The sequence below is a fragment of the Colletotrichum orchidophilum genome, assembly GCF_001831195.1.
Source record: "Colletotrichum orchidophilum strain IMI 309357 chromosome Unknown Scaffold_99.1, whole genome shotgun sequence".
Taxonomy (NCBI): domain Eukaryota; kingdom Fungi; phylum Ascomycota; class Sordariomycetes; order Glomerellales; family Glomerellaceae; genus Colletotrichum; species Colletotrichum orchidophilum.
The window spans coordinates 113,920-141,390 of record NW_019173055.1 but is presented as its reverse complement, the minus strand read 5'-3'; the positions used below and the strand labels follow the sequence as shown (position 1 = coordinate 141,390).

The following is a 27,471-nucleotide window of genomic DNA, read 5'->3' as shown; positions in this document are numbered from 1 at the left end:
CGTGAGATATAAAAGCCAGCGCGGCCGATTTTCCTTTCTCATTGTGAAAGCCAAATTTACCTGTAGCTCCTTCTTCCTGGCCATCCTTTCTTACACGCTTCTCAAAACCAAGATGCATCTACCGCTGCTCCTCTCCGGAGCTGTCTTGAGCTTCATCGCTCCGACCCTCGCCGTCCCCGTCCAGGACAGTCCTCGCCAGCGCCTTCTTGACGGCAAAGGTCTTCCAACAAAGTACCGCAGTGGCTCGCCTCCCTACACCCCCGGCCACAAGGACAAGTTCGATGGTCCCATTGACTCCATTGGCGACGAGCTCGATCCGTTGCCTTACCGCAATGGCCTCGGGGCTTCTGTCCTCGGTCCATGGAACGAAGCTCGATCTAGACAGAACCCAGATCTTGTTCGACCCCCAGGCACTGATCATGGCAATCTTGCCAACATGCGTTGGAGTTTTGCTGATTCTCACATCCGCATCGAGGTACATTCGTTCACTCGGCAGTCCTTGGAGGCGATGATTGCTGATTGTCTGTAGGAGGGTGGGTGGACTCGACAGACTACGATTCGCGAGCTTCCCACCAGCATCGAGCTGGCTGGCGTCAACATGCGCCTAGATGAGGGAGTCGTCCGTGAACTCCACTGGCACAAGGAAGCTGAATGGGCCTACGTTCTTGATGGAAGCTGCCGTATCACAGCCATTGACTATGAGGGAGGCAACTTCATTGATGACGTCCAAAAGGGCGACCTCTGGTTTGTTCTCACTCCTTCCCTAGTCTCTTGATCTGTATGTCATACTAAATAGCTACTTCCAGGTATTTCCCCTCTGGTGTGCCTCATTCACTCCAGGGTCTAGGCGAGAACGGAACCGAATTCCTTCTGATTTTCGACGACGGGCATTTTTCCGAGGAGTCTACATTCATCCTTACAGACTGGCTTGGTACGTTGCTATTTGCGAGAGACGACAAGCCTTGACTTTGGCTGACGATGCAATAGCCCACACCCCCAAATCCGTCATCTCAAAGAACTTCAAGCTGGCCACCGAGGTCTTTGCAAACATTCCCGATGGAGAAAAGTACATTTTCCAAGGAACCACGCCCGGCTCCATCAGCCACGAGGCCCCCGACGGAAAGGGCGTCAAGAAGTCAAAGCACAAGTTCACGCACAAGATGCTCGCGCAAGAACCCAAAAAGACGTCTGGCGGCGAAGTCAGGGTGACCGACTCCAAGAACTTCCCCATCTCAAAGACCATCGCCGCCGCGCACGCCATCATCGAGCCCGGCGCCCTCCGAGAAATGCACTGGCACCCCAACGCCGACGAGTGGTCCTTCTTCATCAAGGGGCGCGCCAGAGTCACGATTTTCGCCTCGGAAGGCAGCGCCAGGACGTTTGACTACGTGCCGGGCGACGTCGGCATCGTCCCAAAGAACATGGGTCACTTTGTGGAGAATATTGGCGACGAACCCCTCGAAATGCTCGAAATCTTCCGCGCCGACGAGTTTAGAGACTTTTCCCTGTTCCAGTGGATGGGCGAGACGCCCAAGAAGCTGGTCGTCGACCACCTCTTCGCCAACGACCCCGACGCCGGAGAGAAGTTCTGGGACAAGGTCAAGAGCGCTGAGAAGGACGAGATCACCAAGGACACGACTGCCACCGCCAACGATGTTCAGACCGAAACGGAGGAGCTCTGATGGGCGAACAATATGGAATCATGGAAACATTGGAAATATTGGAAACGCCAACGGGGTGGCTGAGTCTTGCACTCGGTCATCGTCTGTGCTCTGGCGGCGATGTGTTTCGTTGGGCGATGAAACGTCTATAGCAAGGGGAAAACATCATCTCATTTGTCGACAGAAATTGTTGATCAGTCAATAATACCATTTCATTATTCTTAGCAATAAAGTCTATGATGCCTAGAACCAATCCCATCTTCTCGTGCCTCCGCCGCGTTGTTCAACGCTGTTTCCCCTTGATCTTGTGAGTCCCATACTGCCATCAGACGATAGTCTTTTTTGGGGCTCAGAGTCTATGAAGGCGACGTAACGTATTCTGAGTTTATTGATAGAACTGGGCTTGCGTAGGGTATCCATGCAGGCCACTCTGAGAGTTTCGTCCAAACACGATCGGATTACTCAGTTCCCGCTGCCAAGTCCAGCCCCTCGTATCACCATCGAGTAAGCCGCGCATAGATCGCCTCCTTCGCTTCTCAAACTGGAACTAGAACCAGCGACGCCCACTTATACTACTCTCTCACCATCCTCATCCATCACGGACAGATCATTCACGACTACCTCTTTCTCTTACCGACAGGTCCCCGAAAGATGCCCGTGGCGAAGAAATCAGTCTAGCCAGATACCGTACCTCAAATAGATTCAATGAAGAGGGGTGCCATGTAAGTGATTGCAGCTTGCTCTCTCGGTGTGGGAGAAGATGAGTGCAATAGGCTGTAGCGGCCAGGTTCGCATTGCCTCCGTGACCTGCGACCAGGCTCTCGTTGCATGCGAGAAGGAAGCATCTCTGGACACTCCCCCTCCCATCCAACCCCGTGCCCGGTTTAGGCTTATCGCAGGGTGTGAGCCGGCGGTATGGACGCAAAAGAAAGATGACGGAAAAGTCATTCACCAGGGTGTCGTGGTAAGCTTAAGATGGATCAAGAAGGTGGTGACCAGTGACCGGAGCGTCGAGCGCGAACAAGAGAGAAACGCAATCCATAATAGAATGAACCCCGCAGGACGATGACACCATCAATCCGGGCCAATAGTTCCGTTTCAGCAAAGTTGAAGCAGGCATCAGAGGTGGTGGTGGTGCAGGGGAAAGCTGACAAGGCCGTTTCCGCTGCCCGCATCGTCCAATGTTTCTTTCGCTTGTCTGCGGTCCATTTCCCGGCAGGCCTGTAGGGGCCTGCTGTCGCGTAGGAACTTCTGTGTGTGGGTGTGAACGTTGCGGTTGATGACACCCATTGCTATTCTTGAAAGAAGTTGGAGACACACACAGAGAGAAAGAGAGAGAGACATGGCAAAGAGGGGTAAATGCGACCACGAAGGGGAATGAGGGATGAGGGGGATTGGACTCGCACCGACTTGGGCAAGTTGGAGGGCGCGAAGGAGCAGAATCCCCCTGGTGTTGACGATGAAAAGCTATTCCCATCCCAACGGCAACGTGAGCTGATTCGTTGGAGTTGCAGGAAAAGGGCACACTGGCAGAAACACATGTAGACATTGCCGGGATTCGACCAGTAAGCATGAATCTAATACGACCCTCGTCAGTGTGACTGCAGCATCTTAATCGAAGAAACATGTACGTCCAGTTAGGGATGCTACATAATTATAGCAAGTCACAAATTCCACCTCGGCTTTTGTCGCCCTTGTCTGAGTCTCTGGCCCACAATGCACTTGCCGCTCGCCGCCCGCCGAACGCTTCACATCTCCATGGATTCTCGCAGTGGGCCTGATCTCCTCTCTTTTGCGTGCGAGTCACTCCAGTTAGGCTAGCACTGGGCCGTGGAGGCCTGACCCCCGGTCAAACCCGTAGAGAGTGCTTCACCTCGGTCTGCATGGCCGGAATACGGCACCTGATTCGCGGGCTTGGCATACCACCTCAGCCGGGGAAATCAAAAGCTTGTCCCGTCGTATCGAAGGCTACTTACAGGGGGCGCAAGGGAGAACGGAGAGGGTGTGGTTGTTCGGTGGAGACGCCCACACCACCCGGCCTGCCGCCCACGACATCTCGCCTCGTCATTGCGTTCGTCTATCCAAGATGGCCCTGCTAGAGCCGATGGCCGCGACGGGAGCGCTATTGGACGGGTATGTACCCCACGTCCTGGTCTTTAGTGACGGGAAGGGGAAGTGGACAACGGAGGGGGGGCTCTCGCGGGAATTCCGGTCTTGCGTCAAAACTAACGTACCTCGGATTGTTGAAGGCAGGTCGAGAGAGGGATAGATACCTTACTGACTGGTAATAGGGCCGCAAAACAAAACACACTTCCCCCATTCGGGTGCACGACTAAGCGCGTATCTCGCTCGCATTCTAAAGAATGGGGCTCTGTGTTGCGTCTTCGTCACCTCGATATGGATACCGTATAGAATCACAACCCTTCGAGTTCAGTCAACTGCAGTCTGCGAGATCTGAGACGGAAAAGTTGCACGCGTGTGTGGGAGAGGGGATCAGAGGAAGCCAAGTCTTCTGTGTCTTGGATGGGAGAGCCTGTTATCTCTTGTTACCAATCCGGATGAGGAAATTAGATATGTCTTGCCGCCAAGCTTCCCGTGTAGACTACCTGCCAATGCATGCAACCCAAGGCATACTTGGATACCAAGTGTCGACGTCGCTCAAAAGGACTTGCCTATTCCTTGGCTCGACGTTTTTGACTACCTCGGTGCCAGCACATACGCACGTACACACACAAAGTCCTGCTCTGACTGCCCATGAGGTCGGCCCGTTTAGTCTGCCGGTGGCGAGCGTCCGCACTTCCAACGACCTCAGTGTTCTACTGTCTCACAAGATTCATTGTGCAACCGCCAAGACTGGATCGTGCTTCGGTAAGTCGTCGGGGCCACGAGGTGGCCAAGGGACCGGCACTTGGCAGTCGACTTAGCATTGCGGCTCTCGAGCGCCAAGTCATGCCTGGATGGAATCTCATTCCCATAAAGTAGTCTTGAAAGTATAAACTTTAAAAAGTACTCAGCGAACATGATGGTTAGAAAGATGCGATGCTCATGGTTTCCCGGTCTTGTGAAATGACGAATGAGAGCGCGCGGACCTTCATCTCAGCTGACGTGACTCCAAATCTGGCCGCCGTGCCCAGCTGCATTTGTACTTATCAGTAAACTACTATGTAGTGTGCGCTATGTGGTTGTCTGTTACTCCAAAATCCAACTGATCCTATTCTCGTCTCGTCCAGTAGCCATTGACTTTGGTTCCCCCCAACCCTGGCGGGCATGTGATTAGCGTTGCGTTTATTGCCACGCCACGCCAGGTACTATTCGCAAGTCCCCTTCCTGGCAGCTCGCGCTGGATAGATACCAAACAGTTTCACTTTGAGTTGGACGGACGTCTGCAGCCTATCCAGGGACCAGACAGCCTGTCTTGGCTTGTCCATGTAGCTCCTCATGTTCCTTTATTGGAGAAAAGTTGGAGTCATTGCAGAGTCGTTTCCCTTGCCCAAACTAGCTGGCGTTCTCTCGTGGGACGACCTCCGCGCGAGGGGCTGGCCTTCCTTCCAAACTCCCACCAATCTGAGCCTCTCGACGCCTACATGGCTGAATAGTGATCAAAGTGCATTAGATCCGGTGTCTTCGGCATGTGAGGGGATACCGAGTGTCATCCGAAGGAGGGTATGGCAGGTCCTTACCCAGATTGGGCCAAGATGTGTGCAAACAAGGCGGTCCATGATATCTCTGTGGTAGTGTTTTCTTGGCTCACGCCTCCCCCTCTTTCTTCTCTCGCTTTCTTTCCTCGGCACGTATTGGATGGTATAGTCGTCCGCACTTTCCTATGTAGTTTCTGCATTGTACTGGGATGGGCTACTTGCGCAAGCGGGCAAGCTGCAATGCGCGGAACAGATGCGATGCAGCAAGCATAAAGAACGCCTCCATCAGCGCGTAGGAGGGGTCTGGCTGAACTAATGTTATCTCTGGGAATAAGTCAAAGAGTAATCACAGTTGAGACCGGATGAAGTGATGACTTGAGTTCCTTGAACGCACCTCCTCCTCTCTGAGCAGATATAATCATCCCAACTGCTCTGAAACCATTCTGTCTGTTCCCATCTCAGCCACCGAAGGACCCGGACACCTTTTTCCCCCTTTTCCCTTTCTCATCTCTTTCCAACAACGACACTTCAGACCCTCTGTTGTCAAGATGGAGAAGATCACCCGAAAGGTCGAAAAGGTGAGGGACGAGTTCGCCACAGATGCCAGTATTGCACGAGCTCGCGACTTCATCGTCCAAGGCGCCCCAAAGCTGCCGTCCGCTGCGGGAGTCTACCTCCTCGAAAAGGTCCCCATTGTCCAATGGCTCCCTCGTTACAATCCGAAATGGCTCATCACCGACTTCATTGCCGGTCTGACTGTGGGCGTCATGCTCATCCCACAGTCCTTGGCCTACGCAAAGATTGCAACTATTCCCATCGCCAACGGCTTATACTCAAGTTGGCTGCCAGCTGCGTTTGCGGTCTTCATGGGAACTTCAAAAGGTTTGTTTGAAGACTTTTTCCAACTAGTTTCTGGGACTCAAGATTTCTTACTATTCTTTTGATATACAGATCTCTCCACCGGACCGACTTCCATCTTGGGCCTTCTAACGGCTGAGATCGTTCGTGACCTGAGTGAAGAAGGATTCGATATCTCAGCAATTGCCTCATCCGTTGCCCTCATGGTCGGAGTTTACTCACTCGTCATCGGCCTCTTCGGCTTGGGCTTCCTCCTGGACTACGTCTCATTCCCAGTCCTCACTGGATTCATCTCAGCCGCAGCTCTCGTCATCGCCTTCGGTCAAGTTGGATCTCTCGTCGGGTTGTCAAACGTGCCATCCGGTGTTTTCAACGTCATTGGCGATGTCCTTCGTCGTCTACCAAAGTGGGACGGGGCAACTTGCGGAATCGGATTCGGAACCCTGCTCATCCTCGTCATCCTCGAGAAAGTTGGCAAGAAATACGGCAAGAGACACTTTGCTATCAAGCTCCTCGCCAACTCCAGGGCCGTCATTGTCTTGGTCGTCTTCACCCTGATCAGCTACCTCGTCAACCGCAATCGCGAAAAAGCAGACTACGCTTGGAAGGTCAGCCAAGTCAGTACACACGGCATCACCCATCCCATCGTACCCGCCTCGAACTTGGTCCAGAAAGTCGCTACCAGGGCCGTTGCCCCTCTTGTTGCCAGCACCCTCGAGCACTTGGCTGTCGGTAAGGCCTTTGGAAAGAAGAACAACTACCAGATCGACCAGAGCCAGGAGTTCAACTACTTAGGTGTCGTCAACATTGTCAATAGTTTCTTCAGCACAATGCCCGTCGGTGGTGCCATGTCTCGAACTGCCGTTGCTTCCGAGTGCGGCGTGAAGAGCCCTCTGACCGGTGCGGTTACTGCTGCCTTCATTCTCTTGACGCTATATGTATTGTCTCCGGCCCTCTATTGGCTTCCATCTGCAACTTTATCTGCCATCATTGTGGGTTTTCTTCAGACAACTCATCAAACCCGATACTAACCAACAGTACAGATCATGGCTGTTGTCCACCTCTTCGGTCCTTTGTCTCTGTTTTACAAGTTCTGGCGCATCTCATTCCCCGATTTTGTTGCCTCGATGGTCTCTTTCTGGGTTACCATCTTTGTTTCGGCTGAGATTGGTATCGGTGTTGCTGTATGTACCCTTCGTATCGGATTATTCTCCTTTTTCAGCCATAACTAATAAACTCCTACAACCAAGGTCGCATGGAGTATTGTCTGGACTCTGCTCCGCTCCACCTTTGTCAAACCCGAAATCCACTCGAGCAGCGCAGAAACCGCCACCTCCATCCCGCAGCCCATCACTCGCATCACCAGCGCTGGCGGCCGCCAAGTCACCGATGAACGCATGGAAAATGCGCGCATCTCCATCCCGGGCGACACCATCGTCGTCGCTTTTAATGACGCCATCTTCTTCCCCAACGCCGAGCGCGCAAAGACCTCGACGCTCACGGCTATCAAGCTGGTGTACCCGCGCGTCGAGAGCAGTCTGAGTCAAGATGACAGAGAACGACACTGGAGTGTTGCTGCGGAGAAACGTTTGGAGAGATTGAGAGCGCAGAAGCAGATTTGTCTCAAGGAGACACCGCTTACCGTCGTTGTGTGGGATTTCACCATGGTGCCGTTTATCGATACGTCTGGTATTTTGACGCTGAAGGAGCTCAAGGATGAGATCAAGCTGCATTCTGGCAAGGGCGTGCAGATTCGAATGGTTGGCATGTCAGACAAGGTTCGGAGTCGATTCGTAAGAGCCAATTGGCATTTGGTCAATCTCGAAGAATGGCGAGAGGAGGACGCAGACCTGGTGTACCCCACTATGGAGACTGCAATCTGGGATCGTGATGATGGCTCTGGAGCGGATGTGTTTAGTGAGAAGCAAGATTAAGAATTCCCCGAGTTAAAGCTTCGAAGGCCATCTCGTTGGTGCAAGCTTAACATTGGTTTGGTCACTGAGAGATGAGAGGATCACGATTCATGAGCAACATATATATTTCAAGTCTATCAGATACCTTTTTCTACAACGCATCCCGATTTTCATACCGAGAAATGTTGTTCCTATCAGTAAAATCCCTCAATGCTTGTCGCCGCGATTTCGGACCAAAAAGCCCATACCAATGGCAATTATCACACCAACGATGGTAATTACCACACTTAAGATCGCTAGGAATCTCTCGTGGACTCTTCTTTCGCGGTCCCGCTCATTGGAGGCGAGTCTCTCGCGAGCGTGCGAGTCACGGCGGTTGATGTCGTGGAAAGCACGCATCTCTCGTTGGACTTGATCATGGCGCTTGTCCATGCCCTCGATGATTCCGAATAAAGCCTTGACGATTCCATCAGTTTCGTACTGATGTTTGTCATTTCGTTCTTGGTGCTCCTTGCCAAATTTCACGCCAGTGAGAGCCTCTAGGGCCCGCTGATTCTAGCCACATTCTGGCCATGTCTGTTCTCCTCGATTTGCTTTGCCTGCCGCCACAGGGTCTTCTTCATCTTCTGCTGTTTCTTTAGAAGTTTCTTCAGAAATTTAGCAGGGCCAACTACGTTCTCAAGTTCAACCTGTCCGGGTTCCATGTTGCAGGCCGCGTCATCCTTATATGTAATCCATTAGAAGCGTTGCCCAAAGATGTGTTCCAGAAAAGAGGACCAGTAATTACCTGAAGATGCGCCATTAGTTGAATAATGTCTTTGATGCTCTGAGAGTCAGAGCTCCTGCCCATGGCCGAGGTATGACTATTCTGTATCTTCGCCCAGTCAGCTGCCTGCAAAGAGATATGCTGGTACGCCACACTCGAAGTTCTCAATGATGCGTCTTGCGGCCATCCTGAACCCTTATCATCTCCGCCAATCCAGGCAGAACCTCGTTAAGCGCACGGAGCTCCCAAAGTCCTTGGGGGCATGCAATTTGAAAGCCATTCGAACCAATCACCATAACGTATTAGGAAGATGGTTATGATCGGCCGAGTGTGACTGCAAATAGATGCCATTCGATCCAATCACCATAACGGGTTATGAAGATGGTATTGATTGGCCAAGTGTGGCTGCAAGCTGATTCCCAGACACACCAAAGTGATTCCATCAGGGCCGTCCCACAAGATCACCCTGAAAACGAGAGAGTAAGGAATGATCCCGAGCCGCATCTCGAGGGATGTGGCGGAGACAAACCTGAACCCTCACGAGTCGTCCCAAGTCTCGCAGACTGAGGTTAACGCCATCTCCCGCACTTGATATCCCTCACCCGAAGGGCGATGCCCCAACTCAAAGTAGAGCGGCTGACCGATCCAAATGGTCCTGGCAAACACACATGCCTCGAGCTCAAGATATCGCAGCGGACTCCCGATATGTCGTTTTCTTAGGACTCGGAGGGCAGGGCGAAAACAGGAAGGTGGCAAAACGCAAAGAAAAACGAGGCTGGGATACAAAGTGAATTGTGGACGTACCTCATCGCCAAAGTCGACCTGTCGCAGAGTTGTTAGCACGAGAGGCCGTGTGAAAAGCGTACCATTCAAGATTCAACTCACCAAAGTGTCCACAAAAGCGTTCTGATTCTGTGTTTCATCAAATGAATTGTCCTGTTTCTTCACCCAATCAGCAAGGAAAACCTTACTGGTAAGCGCAACGCGTCATTCTCTGTTGTGTCTCGCCGTTAAGATGCTGCATCTTTGCTGCTGCCACCAACTAGGGGACCTCGCCAAGGTTGGTACTTCTTAACATCCATGGAGAAACACTCGGCTTGCGAGACCGAGCTGCCCCGCGGTCACGACTTTTGACAGAAGCGACGTTGCGGCTACTCGAGAATGCGACGGTGAGGAAGCGCTCTCGAGCACCCAGACATCGATGGGGACCCAGAATGTCACCTGGAAGAAGATCCAGATGTCGCGAGACTAGTCCTGAAAGATGGCTGGGACTGGCCCCATGAACCCACCCGAGGGTGGAAGTTATAAGGGGGCACCGCTCACAGCCACACCCGGAAACGAGAGAGTAGGGTGTGTCTCCGAGGCTCGCTACCCTGCTTGCCCAGCAGGACGAATCAATGGCAGCAAGTAACCGACTGGACCATCCCGGGACTTCCACGAGGGAAGTCCGAGGTGGTTGAGACCATACCGCCCGAAGGCAGAACCGGTCTGAAGAGGTGAAATGCCCCGACTGCCCACAGAAGGGTGACTGACCTGTCCAAATGGCCCTGCCACCCTGGCATTCACCTCTCCAGTTCCGAGCTCTCGACGTCTCACCGAGAAAGAATTCTCGGCCCGCTTAGGGTCCAAATCGGCAAGATTGGCAGGTGGGAGAGACACGAGAAAACGAGTCTGGGACACAAATGAAAAGATTGTGGGCTTACCTTGTTCTCGACGTTGTGGCAGCGCTTCATGCCGGAAACTGCGGCCTCAGACGTAGGAGATGACTTCACTGTGATGAGATCGATCTGGATGTAACATTTGTCAGAAGGTGATGGATTGAGAGAGAAAACCGCGTGTGGAATGGAAACTTGCGCTGAGGTGGTACACACTATAGGTAGCCAACGTGGAGGATGGCGAATTGATGATGAGAAGGGTGAGATGGGATAGGATGGAGAGAAAGGGAGAAAGTTGAGTTGAGAGGAAGAAGAATAGAGAGAGAAAAGAAGTAGGATGAAAAAAGAAGGCCTGTGGATGGCAGACCTCGCGAAGTGGGAGGTGGAGGGCAGTGGTGATGAGGATGTGAAGGAAGAAGAGAGAAAAGAATCAGGTGCGCCTGGCCGGCCACCCTCACGTGAGAGCGGTCTGGTTGTTTTGGTTTCGTGAACAAAAGACGCGCGGGAGATGGAAATAAGAAGGAGGAAGGAAGGGTGTGCGAGCTGAGAAGGAAGGAGCCCGAAAATTGGTCTCAACTGCCCAGATCAATGAGGTCTTGAGTGAGAAAGGGGATGAAGCAGGAATATTTTGCGCAGGGAGGGAAAAAAAGAACGGATCTCGTATCTTTGGATAAAGACAGTGAGCAGATCGTATTGTGGGATGAGGCGGTTGTCGATGAGAAGATGTATTGGTAATGATGTGAGGGTAGTGATGCTGTGAGGGTGATGATGATGTGAAGGAAGAAAAGAAGGAGTCCCTCAGTGAGGCAAGGAGAAGTTGGGGATGAGGGATGTGGATGGAAGAGAGAGCAATTTTCCGGCGGAAAAGGAGGATGAGAAATAGATCAGGGGCATACGCTTGCTGCCTCGCATGCGAGACTGAGGCAGCTTTTTGCGCGAGGTCTGGGGAGAAGAGTATTTTCCGACGCGTAGAGGAAGGGGGTGAGGAAAACAAAAGAGGCTTCGGTCTTCAGTCGAGGAAGGAGCAGGCCTGAGGGGGGGTAAAGTGCAGTATCTGGGGTCACAAATTGCACGCTACCTTATACAAAATGGGAGATGATGGAGGAAACAGCACAGCGCGATTGGGGATTCGATGAGAAAAGAGAGGTTCAATCACTAACCTCGTGAGAGTAAAATCGCGCTCGCAGTCGTGGTTAAGCTGAGCAGTTGGATGTGTTCAAGATGAGATTCGTCGTTGTCGAATGACAACAGTCCGAGGCACAATAATCAGATCCGATTTGCTCTCCGTGGAATGAAGGACCCAGGCAAGCGGCGTATAGCCCTAATGATCGTAACTTGTCATATTCGCCGTTCTTTCATGGTGCCTGAAGGATAGGGGAAGGAGTATCCCCGAAGGGGCGAAGAAAAGAAATCGGATATATCCTCAGCTTGCGCACGCCACACTGAGAAGCATCTCAGAAAAGAGCTCTCTCCCATAATGATCTCACACATTCCGGCGGCTTGTTCACTGACGATGTCCTGACGAGGATTCTACTATTACGACGTGTCGTGGCTCTCCTTCAAGGGAATGGGCATTTCCCCGTGTCCTGATGCTCGCGGTCCTTGAGTGTATTGCCGCTGGATCGAATCAGCACATACAGCCAATGTTTTCCTCGTTTTCCCTGATTCCCCTCAGTCTTGCTGCTAAGTGGGAGGTGGCTTTTGACTTGACGATTCTGGCTTTGTAGGGATACTCGGCATCGGCAACTGCCTTCGAGAAATATTATGCTGGCATAAGTCTGCGTCTTCATCCAGTCAGTAGAAGTTTCTACCATTGAGCCGCCTAAGCCCAGGTAGGTACTCAATAAACCTGAATGAAGGACTTACTGGGGCTCAAAAAAGACTATGTCGAGCCAAATTACTTCTTGTGCGGCTCGGGGGTAGTAAACAGGTCAGCGGCGGTTGCGTCTGGCGGGCACCAGGTGTTCATTACCTACATCATTTCTTTGGCTTATTTCTATACTCATATTTTGTTCAGTTGCAGATTGCGTTGTTGTGATAGAACAAGGGGGGGATTTCAGTCGCGTTGGGTGATCGCGTGGGCGTGTGGCAGAAGGAGCCCTCGGTTTGGAAAGCCGCCCCTTCCTTCTCCGTCGATTTCAACTTCACCTTCAGACTGAGAAATATACGCCTTGTAAAACCTTTTCCTGCTTTGACTTTGAATAATCTTCAAACTACTCATTTCAAGCCTCTACTGGTACCGAGTCTAGAGTGGTGCCGAATCTCTCTTAGGTATGCATTCCGGGATCGACCTATTCCTTGATAAACAGCGGCTTGTCCGGAGGAAAAACCCAAGGCCTCCTAGGTTTTGCTTTCAACGGCATGCTCAGATGAAAGCTTTGGATGTTGATCCCCGTACTTATCTTCCGGAGTCTCTGCCTAGCTTATTGTGTGGCTGCATGTGTGTTCCTGTGCCTAGAGGCAAGATATTTGGCGCCATCGTGATCGTTATTGTCAATCAGGCTCTTACTGCACTAAGAAAAGCATATCAGCTTTAGAAATGATTACCAAAAGGCGTTAAATGCTTGACGTTCGCTTCTACCGCCTGTCGTCGGAGACATTCAGCCGTCGCCCCCTATCCTGATATCTTGTGAAGTTGTGATCCGGAAGTGTATATATAAGAATGGTCTGGGTGAGAGCCTACTTCAGAAATCCAACAAAGACCTAACCGTACTTCCTGGTTTTGGATTCTTTTCGATTTGGCCGCTAGACAAATAGTTGGTATGGGCATTGGATATTCTGAAGGAAGCACAAAGAATCGCCTTTGACGAAGGCAAGACTGTTCTGAGAATGTCACAGCATTGAGCCAAGCAAGAACTACTCCAGTACGCCAAGCCAGACCAGCCAATCATTTCACACACCTGCTTGATGAACAACAAACGAACCCGCAGCCAAACACTTATTCCAGTCACACAAAACAAAGCACACGGCATCACCAGTTGAAGCACCTCAGAGTACCTGCAGCATTGATCATCAGTGAAACATGACGTGTACTAGTTTTGTATCGGTCTGGCGGGGTTTATTTAATTGACTCTATCTACTCTGGCCATTGGAATGAGGCTGCACGTTAGAGATTGTCAGACCCGTCGTTCACATTAGCGGGCACCCTCTATAATGTAAATACCTCCAGTCCCAGGGGCTTTGGTCGATCGACTTTGCCTATCCCTACTAGCAATGTTGTGAAACATCATTACAACTGGTTCTTTTGTTACAATTGTACCGCCCTACTGTTTTGCTGGAGCCTGGTTGAAGCCTGAGTTGTGCCGATTATCGAAAAAGTCCCACACAACAGATGTCTTTAGCCTTTTGAAGAAAATATACGTATCACTATACGCCCTGGGAGAATTGTGATTCACCTAGGTTCTCTTATCCGAAATGCTTGGACACTCTCACTGCTGTCTCCTAATTGGGAAACTGGACAGACCTTTCCTTTCACTGCTATCTCCCAAACAGGCAATCGTTGGAGGCGGGTTCTTCGTCCTCCCAAATATCCCCATCCCCAACTTCACCTTGCAACAGATATAAAGGCTCCCTACCCCGGGCTCTTTTCTTCCAAACAACATCATTGTGTACCACTCTATCGCTTCCTAGATTCTCTACCTACATCTCTCAATTCCACCTTTTCGGTCATTCGACAGCAAGTCGCCACGACAGCATTCCTTATTCTTCTCGCCGTCGTCTCCATCCTGAAAGCACCTCTCAGCACAGGTATGTTCATGTACAGCTATTCTCTCTAGACTTTTGTTAGGAGTAATCTCAAAATCATAATCAGCGTCGATCAGTCATTTGGGCACAAGAAACAACCTCACCAGGATGTCTCAGAACAGCAGCATGGTGGTGATGGTAAGGCCGGCTTGCTTTGATATCGACACCTGCAGGTCAGTGCTAATAAAGACCATAGAAGTCTGATTCTGAAGACGATTTCGTCATTATCGACTCTGAGCACACCGGTATCGTGGAAAAGCTCGGGCAGGAGCACAAAAGAGTCATAAAGGCTTTGATCGACAAGCACGTGGGGGAGCTTGCTATGCTGAGAGATAGCTGCAACAGACGGGCTCAGGACGACGCCAGAACTGCCAGTCTATCAGTCAATCGACACAATGAGCGCTACCAGGAGGAGATCAGGGACCTGAAAGACGCTCTTGCTGCCGAGAAGGACAAAGTGGCTAGGCTCCAAGCCTCTTGCCCGCCTCACCTTCCATGCAAAAATTTGGGCCGATCTGAGTAGAGACGGAGTCTGCATGAGTCTCCCAGGAATATAAATACCACTGTCCAATATCTGAGAAGGTTGCAAGTTCACCTGAGTAGGAGGGGCTCATGGGTGTCTTGGGGCACAATTGCTAAAAGTACTTCAGGCTGCTGCAGACGGTAGTACCTTCCCTAAAATATCTTTGAAAATTCGGATACAGTGATCCAATCATATGAATGAATTCGTTTCAAGGAGCCCATGCCTCACCTAAGGCTTGATTGCAAATCCTACCTACTAAATCCATCTGGGATTCACACCATTTTATTCTACTATCAACTCACCGTCTCTGTGCTATGCCCTGCTTCCGTATTGGTCTAGGTTTCGGCAATTTTGCACTGAAGAGTAGGCAATAGCTCGAAATGAATATGGCCTGCATTCCAAGGCATCTCGCCGCGTGATTTGGCCGCACTTGCCTTCACACCACACTACATCACCAGCTTTGCAACAGCTTCCTATGCCCATCTCTAATATCAACGGCCCGCAAGCAGCATCGCTCTTATATCCACAGGCTTTAATCTCCAGCATCAGCTTCGTTGTTTGACCAGCAGCAGAAATATTTGAACAACATTCACTTCAGGGCTCTTTTGGGTGAGGGATATCACGGCCAAGCCGAGCACGACCAAGACTCCTTGTCACCCACATTATTGCTAATGATGGACTTCATTCAGACAGCTCTCACGGGCAAGTCTAGCTACAGAATGTCCGACAACAATCAGATGTCCTACAAAAATCAGAGGGTCAGTCTCTTCTGTTATTTTGCCCTCTTTGACTCACTTTTTGGAGTCTCACCATTACGCCAATCCCTTTGCCTACACTTTCCATTCAATCTTTTCCTTGAAATATTAACGGCACCAGCAGGTGATCAAATACACTGAGCAAGAACTCCAAGCTGCCTTGAACAAGATCACCAAAGATAACAATACCAAGGCGCAGGAGCGCATCAATGAAGGAAAAACCATGCTCGGGGCCCTCATCGTCGCCCACAACGAAGCCCTCTCCGACCTCGCTCACCAGAAGCTTCGCATCGGCAAAGTGATCACCGCTCACAAGTACGAAGTGGCCCAGCTCCGTATCCAAGCCTCTGAAGCAGGAGATGAGGCCTTCCGGTGCTATCACCAGGCCCAGTCCTACTACGCCGATGCACAGGGAGCTAGAGACGAGGCAGCTCACAAAGACCAAATCATCCAGGTCTCACAGCAGCAGCTACAGAGTTTACAAGCGCAGCTCTATGAGAAGACGCAAGAGGCTGTGAAATTTCAGAGCCAGCTTGATGCTTCTGCTGCCAAGAACAATGAACTTGTGACCCAGCTTGACGCAATCCGCAAGATCGACAATACCATGAGCACCTCCGAGGCTCCTTCTAACACTCACACTTGACCATCGACGTGGCTATACTTTGCTCTTCCAATAGAGCTCGACGATATTTTTGTGGATGAAAACATGGGAGTATAAGGACGTTGGACATATTTCGGCTTGGGGGACTTGGCTTGGGCTGCTGTTTCTGCAATGAGGCTTAACCCTTCTGATAATTAGATACTGTACCTGCTGGAAATGAGGTTCTCACAAAGCTTTGAAAGTACAATTTTTGATTTTCTGAGATGCCACATCCGGTGACCAGTTTCAGCATCCCTGTGTTACAACCAATCTACCCTATTCCTTCGCTAAGTATGTTGCGTTCATCGTGATTACTTCATTATGCACTACTCAATTTTAAAGCTGTGATGGGATTTCTTTGTCACTCTCAGCTTTCTATCCCGCCCTGGACATCCAGTCGCTTGGTGAGGAGGGAAGGAGAAGAGTCCTACATAGGTAACTGACCTCTCCCGTCAGGAAGGCACCGTAGTACCCAAGACCTCCATACGGAAGATTTAAGCACCATTCAGCTTCACTATGAATTGAAAAATAATCAGTGATTAACCAGAAAGTCGGTGAGTGTAATATCCACCCTAAGTACCTTAGCCTCTAGCAATTTGTAGGTAGGGAGGTACCTAGGTAGTCACTTCTCAGGGTCCAATAGCGCCAAGCCGGCTCCGAAGTAGACAAAACCACAGCCACACCACCGAACAGACCAAGCCACGCGCCACACCTTCTCCAGCATCCCAGCGGACCCCCCTTCCTCAAAGGCGGTCACCCGATCGGGTTACCCCGGGACCCTCCCACACCGAGGATCGGCGGGGCAGTTTTCTCGGTGAACAACAATTTTATTTTCGGGTATCCCACCCTGCTGCGAGTCCCATCGCCGACGGTGCATAGAGCGACTCCCTCTTCCCGGTGCCACCTCTAGGAAACACGGCACTTTCAATTGAGCTACCTACCTGCTCAGCCACCAGAAAACACCATTCAAGATGGCGTCTCAAGAGCAGAACATGCCCTTTATCAGGAACCTGGCTTCCAGCGGTTCGTCTCCCCCCGTCGCATCGCAACCCGAAAGCCTCGCCCGAAAAAATGCCCCTCCGTCGCAATCCTCGAGAACAGACTCCAGCTAACGTCTCTCCCCGTGATGACAGACCGCAAACTCCGAACCCAAGCCCTGACCTCCCTCCAAACCTTCCTCGGCTCCCACCGCTCCCTCTCCCACCTCGAAGCCCTCAAGCTCTGGAAGGGCCTCTTCTACGCAATGTGGATGTGCGACCGCCCCATTCCCCAGCAGAACCTCGCCTCCGAGCTCGCCTCCCTGACAGCCTGCCTCCGCAACGACGACGTCCCCACCTGGCTCGCCGCCTTTTGGGAAATTCTCTCCAAGCAGTGGACAGACATTGACGTTCTTCGCATGGAAAAGTTCCTCCTCCTCGTCAGACGCACTTTTACGTCCGGACTGCAGTGGGTCAAGGAGGGAAACTACGACGCGGGACGGGTCGACGCGCTGATCAAGGTGTACGGCGAGTGGCCGTTTGAGCTCGAGGGCGATTTGCGAAAGGTGCCCATCGGGCTAAGGCTCCACGGCCTCGACATCTGGGTCGACGAGCTCGACAGGTTGGAAATGCTGGAGGAGAAGGATGCCAAGGCGGTAGACTTTGCGAGAAAGCTCAGCCAGCTCGTCGAGCCGCTCAAGAAGTCGCCCGTCAAGACCGTGCGGGCCAAGGCTGCGGCTGTGGTCGAGGACGAGAGGTTGCCGTGGACGGAGAGCAAACCTACTGAGGAGGAGGAAGCGGCGGACGGGGATGATGATGAATGGGGTGGCATTGACGATAAATAGAGGGGACAATACTTCATCTCTTCATATGTCTTTTACATGGGATGGTGAACACGGCGTTTGTTGGCTTTTTTTTCTTCAAAAAAATGGGAGGCATGACTTTATCGATACATAGTTCCCAAAGGGTCTGATCCATGGGCGGGCGGTGATGGAAACCAACAACAAAATTCAATTATTATGCGCAAAGCTGTGTTCTGTAGTATTTATATAGTGATATCCAATGGCTGTCCCTTTTGCCAACCTGGCCTGCACTTCAGCCCGGCCTGACGACGGCTACACTCTCCCCGTCTTGGTCTATCTGGGTATCTCGATTTTTGAAAAAAATAAAAAAAAAGCATCTTACTACCCCAATCTGCTGCCCCCGCTACTTTCCGTTCGTAGGCGGAGAGACAACCAGGCCGTATTTCTGATGGTTGTCCCTGGCCTCTGGTCCTGGCCGGTACTGTCCTAGAGGAGAATGACTCTAACAATATATCCCGTCCCGTTTTTGTCTATTGTGATCCGCTGGCGCGGTCTCGGCGATCTGGGCGTTGTTTCTGATGGTGGACAGGAGGCAAACTGATGATTCTTGTGATAGAGTAGAGCATCAGCTGTGTTAGCCTCAGTCTCATAGGCCCAGCTCCGCCGACCAAGACCACGTCTTGGTCTAGAGCACCAAAGCATCACATTGGGAAACTGGGACCGTTCCCCGCTACATTGCAGCTCGTGCCGTCAACATTCGCTTTGAGCCAGGTTTCACAAAGATTGCGGTCTGCCTGGCAGACGTCCGCCTGAAGCTGAGTGTGACCTCTTAGGCCAAAGACATCTTCTCCCAGCCCAAAGGACCGGGGGCCTCGTACTTGCCGCGCTTCGAAATGACCTTGCCGAGACCGCGGTGGACTTCAGCCTGAAAGGGCTCAAACGGCACTTTCTCACCGTCGATGCTGATGTACCCGGATTTTTGATTCCGTGGAATAATGCGGTAGGCGGAGATCTTGCGGTACGACGCCACAGGGTTGTCGAAGAATTTTCCGCTCTCCACGGACGTGAGCAGACTCACCTGGGCACCGATTGAGACGTCTCCATCGACGCAGACGAGGTCCATGAGACCGTCGTTGGGGAGCGCTGCAGCGAAAAAGTTGGCGTTAGGAGCCATGTATCCCATCTATGTTTGTCAGCATACGGTCTAGTGACGTCGTCATCAAGAGCAGGGGGGTTTTCTCGCGATGCTAGTGTTTGAGACAGTATACTTACGTTCCCGCAGTAAAAGTTACCCATCTTCTGATAGGGAATAAGCTCCCATCCATCAGGGAGATCATCATTGATGGTGCCATATCTCAGAGGCGGCAGTCCTTCCTGGTCACCAGATGGGCTCGAGGCGCCATCGGCATTCTCAGCCCTCGGGGGTTCGCCGGCACCCGTATGTGTTGCCAACGCCCTGCGCGTGTGCTCCTTGTAGTGTCTCTTGACACCAGCCTTGTCCCCAATCTCAACCTTGACGGCCAAGTCGCACGGGTAGCACTTTTTCTCGAATATCCTAGTCAGGAAGCCCCAGGTGAAGCGCGCGCCGCCCATCCATCGAAGATGCTCAGTAGCTAGATCACTCTCAGCCACAACGCCAAGAGCCTGACTCAAGAAACTGAGGGTGCGTCGGTTGCCCTGTGTGATGCTGATCAGATCCACAGGGGTTTCGACTCCCTTGATGATGGCGAGAGCACAAATTGACGGCCGATGCGAGTCGTACAGGTTGCAGCTCATCGCATTACCCGAGCCGCAGGGGATGTGCGAAATGGCAATCTTTTGCAATGCTCGCGACGCATCAGGCCGCTGGCCAAGACCGTTGAATGCCTCGTGAGCAAGGCCGTCGCCTGAGCAGGTGACGATGGTGTCGAACGCGTCCACGTCCACGTCCCGCGAGACCGCAAGAGCCTGACCTGAAAACGTAGTGAGGTCAACGTCCATGGGCATGCGCGCCGCCTTGAACAGAGGCTCGACGTCAACGCGCCACTTCTTTTCCGCGCCTCCCGGTCCAGCGTGCGGGTTGACCAGGACCTTGGCTCTCTTGCATCGCTTCGCCGGCCCGTATGCCCTTGTCATGAGGGTGTCGATCCAGGACCTGACGTCCGGGCCGTCCGCGTCGTTGACGGTAAAAGTCCATTTTGCGGCCTGTACTCGTTGCGTGCTGACCTGTTTCGCATAGTCGATCGTGAGTGTCTTCCCCGTCTGTTCGGCCCAGAGGACATTGTATAAGGGGACGCTTTGCATTGCCGGCGCTGTATGGTGTGGACCGTTGTTAGCAAGCTGGGCAGGGGGCGACGGAGGCCGTGGCAACGGACCTGATGCGCCAAACCCAGCAAAACCGCAAGTCCGTTTGGATTTGTTCGCTGTTGGGTCTTGAAAAGGGGGTCAGCTACCCGAGCGCATCGCATGAGGTAGAGGTTGCAGGTTCCAACACACCATTCAAAATGAGGTTCTCCGAAGCTAGGGTCAGAGACTTATTGCCGTCGACCTTGACCGTCTCGGGCGAGCCGTGTCTGGAGGCAGGCTTGCCGTAGGATTGGGAGGACTCAGAGATGGACTCAGTCACAGTCGGGGCCGTGTTGTGTTCCCCTGCGAGGTTCGCCATGGTGAGTTGTACGAGGGTGGAATAAGCGACAGGTGAGTACGAGGGGGATACAAGTCGTCAACGTCGAGAGACTGATGGGTGAGCAGAGGTGGAGAGGACAAGAAGGGAACCGGTCAGTGCTAGCAGAAGTCGCGACGAGACATTGTTGTCAGTTGTCAATTGTGAAGGGAGGAAGTGACGCCGTGCCGGTTGGAACTGATGGGTGGTCACGAGCTCCTTAAAGTTGAAAAAGGGAAGAGAAGAGAAGAAGCGAGACTGCGCCGTTGCACCAAGCCAGACGAGGATGGAGGGCGCAGGCGCAAACAGGATAGGAATAGTCGGGGGTAAGTTGGTTGGTTAGTACGAGAGGAGTAGGTCCCGAGGCCCGTCGTCGTCGAGGGAAGATTGGAATTCAGGAGGGGGAAAACGACCTGGAGAATTCGATGCTAGGGGGTCTCGGGAGCAACACGAAAGTAAGTTATAATGTGAACATCCAGGTCGACGCAGTTCTGCTGCAGGAGGGATGGCACGGTCACCCAGCGCAGCACGGATGAATCGGAGATTGAACCTCAGGTTGCACTAGCTGAAAATAGGGGGCTACTTTTACGATCAGTGTATAACTGCTGGGAAGACCGTGTACCTTGTTAATGGGGGGGCACCGATAAGGTAAGCACCCGGGATGCCAACCTGGAAAGGCACGGATGCGCGCTGCAGCCGCCCCACCGAACCCCCTCACCCCGCCGATGCCCCGAGGTAATGCGAGGAGCCCGCGGCGCCCGTAGCGGCCGCCTGACCACGGCAGAGGTGTTTCCCCGGACGCACCTCACACTCTTGATGTAACCGTAGATGCAGCTATTCTAGCGCGGTAGAAGCAGTCGGTGGAAGCCGAGATATTCGGCTCGGGGAGGTAAGGATGAGCCTTTTTGGCGTGGATGCGTGGAACTCCAAGCCAGGCCGGATAGCAGACGGGACGTGACTTATCTACCTCAGACTAAGGCAGTAGACATCCCCATCGAGGTAGGAACATCAGGCCAGGACCGGGGGAATACCTTATCTTGGAGTGGCTGAGGGGAAGTGGACACGGGGAAGGCGATACGTCTGGTTCAGAGGTGGTGATTTGCTGGCCGCCGATCCGACTTGGTGGTGCGAGTAAGCCGGTCAGGCACCGGCCGACTTCGGGACACCGGCGACAGGAAATGTGCGATGCCCGACTCTCCCGCCTTGGCTGCGCCTCCTTTCCTCGGTTTATTCCAACCTGCAAGAGGGAGGAGGTCTTAGGTGTTTAGTTTGGAACTGCCGGTGCCACGTTCTCCTCAACTCAGGGCAAAGGCAGTGGTCGTGCGTGCAAGAGAAAGTCGTATGCCTTGATGAGCCAATCTTCAGACGATGGGCGAGCGGCTGCGAATTCTTCATGCTGCGAGTCCAACCGCCGCTTCGCATTGCGTTTGCCAAAAGTAATTCGATAAGAAGGAGAGAGAGACGCGGGCCTGTGCCGGGTACACAAAGGCAAAAGGCACAATTGCTTTGTTGGCTTTGGTCATAAGTACGTCAGATACTGTTTGAGGGAGAAATAGCAACCCTCAACATAAGGTAGATAGGGCAAGCATCAAGAAACCTGCGCGCATAATTTAGGTTGCTTGTAAACTCACACGCGTAGCTTTTCGATATAAAGAATGCCATTTGGCGTCTCGCATCACCAAAGTCCATAAAAAAAAGGTACGGATACGGATAATACAAATTCCCCCACCTTACCTAATCTCTTACTTTACCCACGCTCATGCATGCTCAGTTCCGAGCGGAGATTCCCTAATTGGCGAATGCACCTGAGGACGACAGGCTGTGTCTCACTGGTTCGCACCCAATGAGCTTACCCCGTGCCGTCTAAATCAGGCAATAACCAACCAATCAGCTGTGGGCCGCGACCTCTTTCGCTCATTTGGCAATACGTACCGCTCCAGATAGCGGATTGCTCCCAGCGGCTTCTCACATTAAACAATCCCTCATTGTTCAAGGCTTCGGCTTGACTCACATCTTATTGTTCTCAGTGACTCAATTCAACATCTCGAAACCCCTTTTCCGTTCAATTGATCTTCTTACAGCAATACTTCACCTATCCACCCATCTCGATTCACCCAAATCCAAAAGAACCAAAGCCACAGAAACCACCCCGCCATGGCCTCACAAGCTCCGGTTGCGGGGTCCGACGCCGCCCTCCCGCTCATTGACATCAAACCGCTCCTCAAGAAACTCTGGCCCGTCCCGGATGCCGGCCTCGCCGTGAGCGCCGACGAGATCGCCGAGGCCATCTCCCACTTCTTCACACACCAGGTCTCCGACGCCCAGGCCGCCTCCCTGCTCATCGCCCTGCACTTCACCAACCTCGACCGCCGCGCCGATGTCATGGCCCGCTCCGCTCACTACATGCGCCAGGCCGCCGCCAAGGTCGACTTTGACGACCTCAGCAAGGTAGTAGAGCAAAAGGCCCTCGCAGCGGGCGCCTACGCCGGCGGGCTGTGTGACATCGTCGGCACGGGCGGTGACTCTCATAACACCTTCAACATCAGCACCACGGCCAGCATCCTCGCCTCCTCCCTCCTGCTGGTCGCCAAGCATGGCAACCGCGCCAGCACCTCCAAATCCGGGTCCGCCGACCTCGTCAACAACATGCAGCCCCGCCCGCCCGTCCTCATGGCCGTGTCCCCCACCACAATCTCAAAGGTCTACTCGGCAACGAACTACGGCTTCCTCTTCGCCCCCGTGTTCCACCCGGGTATGCGCTACGTGGCGCCCATCCGCAAAGAGCTCCCCTGGAGGACAATCTTCAACCTCCTCGGGCCCTTGGCGAACCCTGTCGAGGATATCCTCGAGGCACGCGTCATCGGCGTTGCGAGGAAGGAACTCGGCCCCGTTTTCCTTGAGGCCCTCAAGATCAGCGGTTCGAAAAAAGCCATGATCATCTGCGGGGAGGAGGAGCTGGATGAAGTCAGCTGCGCCGGACCGACACTGGTGTGGAAGCTCAGCGAAGGGGCCAGCGGGGAGGTGGTGGCGGATCACTTCAAGGTGCAGCCGAGCGACTTTGGCCTCGGGACGCATCCCCTGAACACCGTATCACCTGGTAAAGAGCCGGCCGAGAACGCTGAGATCCTGAGAAGGATACTCCAGGGCGAGATGGCCGACAATGACCCGATCCTTGAGTTCGTTTTGATGAACGCGGCGACGCTGTTTGTGACGTCGGGCATCTGCGAAGCCGAGACGAGCGATATGGGTCCTGGTGATGACGGCCAGGTCATTACCGAAAGGGGACCTGGTGGAGGACGCTGGAAGGAGGGTGTGCGGAGGGCGCGTTGGGCTGTCAAGAGCGGTGAGGCCTGGAAACAGTGGAATGCATTCGTCGACGTTACGAATAGCTTCAATCAATAAATGAAGTGTGACTAGGGGAAAATCGAACCATGAAAAGATGAAACCGATGTTAGCCAAGGTAAGGTAGCGTGGGTGGAAAGGAAAGCAAGGAATGGATATCACGGCCTTGGACGAATACATCACGAAACAAAAGCTGCTCTGAAGGAATCTTGACTTGCGGTCTCTTGTTAGCTTTTTTATAGCCTTCTTCTATCACAACTTTTGATGATGCACTATATCCTTGATTTGACACATGCCGTAACAGCACGTATCTGTAGCCCCGACCTTTACCAAACCTTGGCTTTCCCGCTCACCGAGGAAACATATCCGCCCATGGCCGTCTGGAAACGCTTCCACCGTTCGGGTATCTGACTGCACAAATCGCAACACTGAAACCGGCAACCGCCTCATTTCCGCCTGAGCTGGTTCCAAATCCTCCGAATTGGCGACAGGGATGGGGGCCGGCGCTCCTAGGCGAAGAGGCTTACTTCCGGCCACCTCCCGTGCGCCTCCTTCTTGAGCGTCTCAGCCTCGCTGCTCCTCCACCCCTTCAGGAGGTTGTACACCTCGGTAGCAAGCTCGAAAGTGGCATCGGGAGCCTTGACGACATTCACAAGGTCGGCATCGGCCTTGGCGCTATCCTCCCCAAGCACTCTTCGCGTCTTCAGAGCAGCGACGACGTGAGTGGGCTTGGTCTTGTTGTTCGTGAGGAACTCCTCGTTGTACTTCTTCAGGTCACCAGCAGGAGGTGTGAATTCGGACTTGATGAGTTCTTGCACCTTCGCTGGCAGACTCTCGAGTGCCGGGCGCACGACATGAGCGAACTCAACAACACGTTCGTGAACTCCAGGGTGCGATTGGTCGAGTTCGCGGGCGGCATTGAGGCAACGCAGCGCTAGAACGTACTTCTCTGTAGAGATGTCAGTACTGTCAAAGGTGTCAAGGGTGGCATAGTCAAACTCACTTCGGCGCACGTAAACATCGAAGCCGGCGAATTGGGCATCGATGTTTTGCGGGCTGAATTGCAGGAGGGGAGTGATAAATCGCATGGCCGCGCTCAGGGGTTCGGCCTCCAGAAGCTTCAGGCCGAGGGGATCTTCGTCCTTCTTCTTGGGCTCTTCGCTAGTAGGCTTGCCCTTGTTCGGATCCTGCTTCGCCGCACGATCAGCCGCCTCCCGCTCCAAGCGCTGCTGCTCCTTCTTGGCCTTCTTCGCAGCCTTCTTTCTCTCGGAAGCGTCGTCGCCATTGGCGTCACCATTGACTCCGTTCGCCGAGGGACGATCGGCTCTCTTGAGATAGATCGCAACGGCATCCAAAGCGGCTCTTGAGTAGAAGGGGTGGTCCCGAAGGTGGTCCTCCCACCGGACCATATCTACGTAGGCACGAATTTGGCCCTTTCTGAGAGAAAAGCTGTGGAAATCGAATTGATCTTCTTGCCAGACGTCGAAAATGTTGTGAACCGTGTGGAGGCGCTTGAGAGCCAATGCATCATCACCCTGACGAGCGTACGCCTCACCATCCTCGGTCAAGAACCAGACGCATTGCATGTCCAGAAGATCCGCGAGGGGGCCGCCGATAGTGTCCGCCCTGGTGAAGAGACCCACAGTCTTCAAAGCCTTCTCCGTCTCGTTGTTTCGGAGCTGATACTTGGCGGCTTTGGTGTTAATGTAACGATCACGGGTATCCAAAGTGCGGGCCTTGTCCATGGTCTCGGATGCCTTTTGTAAGTTGCCCTGGTGCTTCCATATCCTCGCCTTGGTCATGGTGAAGTCAACGCTGTCGGGGACCTTCTCGATGGCCTTGTCGACATACTCGTGAGCCTTGGTAAGGTCGCGACTGAGGTGGTAGTTGTAGTGTTGGGCAAGGAAGTAGAGAGCCGCGGCCTCGCCCTTTGAGCGATCACCGTTGGTTGCTTCCGAGCTTGAGCTCTGCGACTTGAGGTACTCCTGAGCGAGAGCTTCGAGGGCCTCCTTCTTGGCAGAGTCAGAGTACAGGTGCTTCAGGTTGGCGAAGGTCGACGGGACGCCCTTGTTGAACATGAGTGTCAAGTACTCTTTTGCTGCAGCACTGAAGTCGTCACCTGTTCATGTTAGCAGATGTGCGTGTGCAGAAGTGCAACACACTTACCAGACAGGAAGTTCAGGGGGAGGCGGCGAGGAGCATCTGAACGGGGAAACTGCTTAGCATATTTGTCGTAGATCTGCTTCCTCGCAACCTCGTCGCTGTCGGAAAAGGCGTGAGCGCTTTCCAGGCCCTCAAAGTAAGCAGGGCGGTCGGCGTTGCGCTCAACAAGGGCCTCCCAGGCGGCGATGGCCTCCTCCTTCTTGCCCAACTTGACCAAGTACTTGGCGCGCAGCTCCAAAAACTCAAGCCTGTCGAGGTTGTGCTTTGCGGCATTCTCGAGATGCTCGAGGGCTCTTTGATAGTCGCCCTGCTCGGCAATGATGGTGTTCTTGTACATGACGGCTTCGGAGTTCTCGTAATCGCTCCGGGAGGGCGTGGACTTCAACGTGCCCTCGTAAGTGGTGAGGACGTTCTCGGCGGCGGACAGGTCACCTGACAAGTGGTGAGCGATAGCCAGCGCAGTCCAGCTCTGGCGCAGCTGGGGACGCGCCTGCAGCATGGCGGTGCGGCTTGAGATGTATCCGGCATAATCGCGCATCTGCACCTGAAGAATGGCAAGATCGCGCTGGATCTGCGTTGACTCGGGCTCGAGCTTCAGAGCGAATTTGTAAGCCTTGATAGCCTCCTCGAAGTTCTTGTTGGCGCGGTACAGCAAGCCGTAGACGTGCCAGCAGATGTGCGACTTCATGTCCACCGTCAAAGCCTCCTTGCCTAGTGCGAAAGCCTCCTCGGTCTTACCCTGCGCGTTCATGATCAGGGCCTTCATGGCCATGGTGTCGCCATGTTTGGGGTTCTTCTTGAGGATGAGGTCGGCGGACTTGAGACCACGCTTGTACTGCTTGTCCTCATAAGCGCGGATTACGGCGCGAAAGAGGGAAGCCTCTTTCGAATTCAGAGGTTGCGGCATCGGATCGGTATTGAGCCGGAGATCGAACAGCCAGTACAGCCAAGTATGCGAGACCGAGTCGTCGAGGAGGAAGCGAGTTCGGCAAGGTTGAGACTATCCCAAGGGTCGCGAGAAACGCAAACTCTTCGGAGGGCTGATCCGCAGCACTTTGTCTGGAGGGGTCCTCGGAGGTCAAGGAGGGGTAGCGAGTTACAGTGGTGTGACTGAACCGAGCCACTGACTGTGAAGAAAAGTAGGAGATGGACGAAATGTAAAGAGTAGAGGTCGGTTGTGTCGGGGACCGAGACTCGTACCTTTTCGAGAGCGTGAGGTGGGAAGTCAAAGGTTGGCTGTGTGCGAGTCCACGAACGGAGCTGCAAGTGTTCAGAACGGTTCTACGTAAACAGGTGGGATGGAAGTCCCATCTGTGGAAAGACTTCGGCTACACAGATGTTCCAAGGCTAAGCTGGCTGGGGCTTAGTGCGCCGTCTTCTTCGCCCTGCACT

At 53.1% G+C, this 27,471-nt stretch overlaps 8 protein-coding genes across 8 annotated transcripts; 6 read left to right on the top strand and 2 right to left on the bottom strand.

The window, feature by feature from the left end:
• Positions 1-112: 112 nt before the first annotated feature.
• Positions 113-1,682, top strand: CORC01_10225 (oxalate decarboxylase family bicupin; the record flags this gene model as incomplete). Its single annotated transcript, XM_022621853.1, has 4 exons — positions 113-475; positions 530-744; positions 807-931; positions 988-1,682. The coding sequence occupies 4 exons, from the start codon at positions 113-115 to the stop codon at positions 1,680-1,682; spliced, it is 1,398 nt and encodes a 465-aa protein (XP_022471667.1).
• A 1,862-nt stretch (positions 1,683-3,544) lies between these two features.
• CORC01_10224 (uncharacterized protein) lies at positions 3,545-3,760 on the top strand (the record flags this gene model as incomplete). Its single annotated transcript, XM_022621852.1, has 1 exon — positions 3,545-3,760. The coding sequence occupies one exon, from the start codon at positions 3,545-3,547 to the stop codon at positions 3,758-3,760; it is 216 nt and encodes a 71-aa protein (XP_022471666.1).
• Positions 3,761-5,847: 2,087 nt separating this feature from the next.
• On the top strand, positions 5,848-8,091 carry CORC01_10223 (sulfate permease; the record flags this gene model as incomplete). The annotated part of the gene is made up of 4 exons (XM_022621851.1): positions 5,848-6,181; positions 6,251-7,149; positions 7,201-7,341; positions 7,408-8,091. The coding sequence occupies 4 exons, from the start codon at positions 5,848-5,850 to the stop codon at positions 8,089-8,091; spliced, it is 2,058 nt and encodes a 685-aa protein (XP_022471665.1).
• Positions 8,092-14,343: 6,252 nt separating this feature from the next.
• On the top strand, positions 14,344-16,156 carry CORC01_10222 (uncharacterized protein; the record flags this gene model as incomplete). The annotated part of the gene is made up of 4 exons (XM_022621850.1): positions 14,344-14,373; positions 14,432-14,692; positions 15,448-15,516; positions 15,638-16,156. 4 exons carry the CDS (start codon positions 14,344-14,346, stop codon positions 16,154-16,156), a joined length of 879 nt encoding a protein of 292 aa, XP_022471664.1.
• A 968-nt stretch (positions 16,157-17,124) lies between these two features.
• CORC01_10221 (nucleolar protein,Nop52) lies at positions 17,125-17,975 on the top strand (the record flags this gene model as incomplete). Its single annotated transcript, XM_022621849.1, has 2 exons — positions 17,125-17,176; positions 17,287-17,975. 2 exons carry the CDS (start codon positions 17,125-17,127, stop codon positions 17,973-17,975), a joined length of 741 nt encoding a protein of 246 aa, XP_022471663.1.
• Positions 17,976-18,762: 787 nt separating this feature from the next.
• On the bottom strand, positions 18,763-20,577 carry CORC01_10220 (diacylglycerol kinase catalytic domain-containing protein; the record flags this gene model as incomplete). The annotated part of the gene is made up of 4 exons (XM_022621848.1): positions 18,763-19,116; positions 19,206-20,224; positions 20,288-20,344; positions 20,409-20,577. 4 exons carry the CDS (start codon positions 20,575-20,577, stop codon positions 18,763-18,765), a joined length of 1,599 nt encoding a protein of 532 aa, XP_022471662.1.
• A 2,151-nt stretch (positions 20,578-22,728) lies between these two features.
• Positions 22,729-23,976, top strand: CORC01_10219 (anthranilate phosphoribosyltransferase; the record flags this gene model as incomplete). The annotated part of the gene is made up of 1 exon (XM_022621847.1): positions 22,729-23,976. One exon carries the CDS (start codon positions 22,729-22,731, stop codon positions 23,974-23,976), a length of 1,248 nt encoding a protein of 415 aa, XP_022471661.1.
• Positions 23,977-24,425: 449 nt separating this feature from the next.
• On the bottom strand, positions 24,426-26,986 carry CORC01_10218 (tetratricopeptide; the record flags this gene model as incomplete). Its single annotated transcript, XM_022621846.1, has 3 exons — positions 24,426-24,865; positions 24,920-26,035; positions 26,083-26,986. 3 exons carry the CDS (start codon positions 26,984-26,986, stop codon positions 24,426-24,428), a joined length of 2,460 nt encoding a protein of 819 aa, XP_022471660.1.
• Positions 26,987-27,471: the final 485 nt, after the last annotated feature.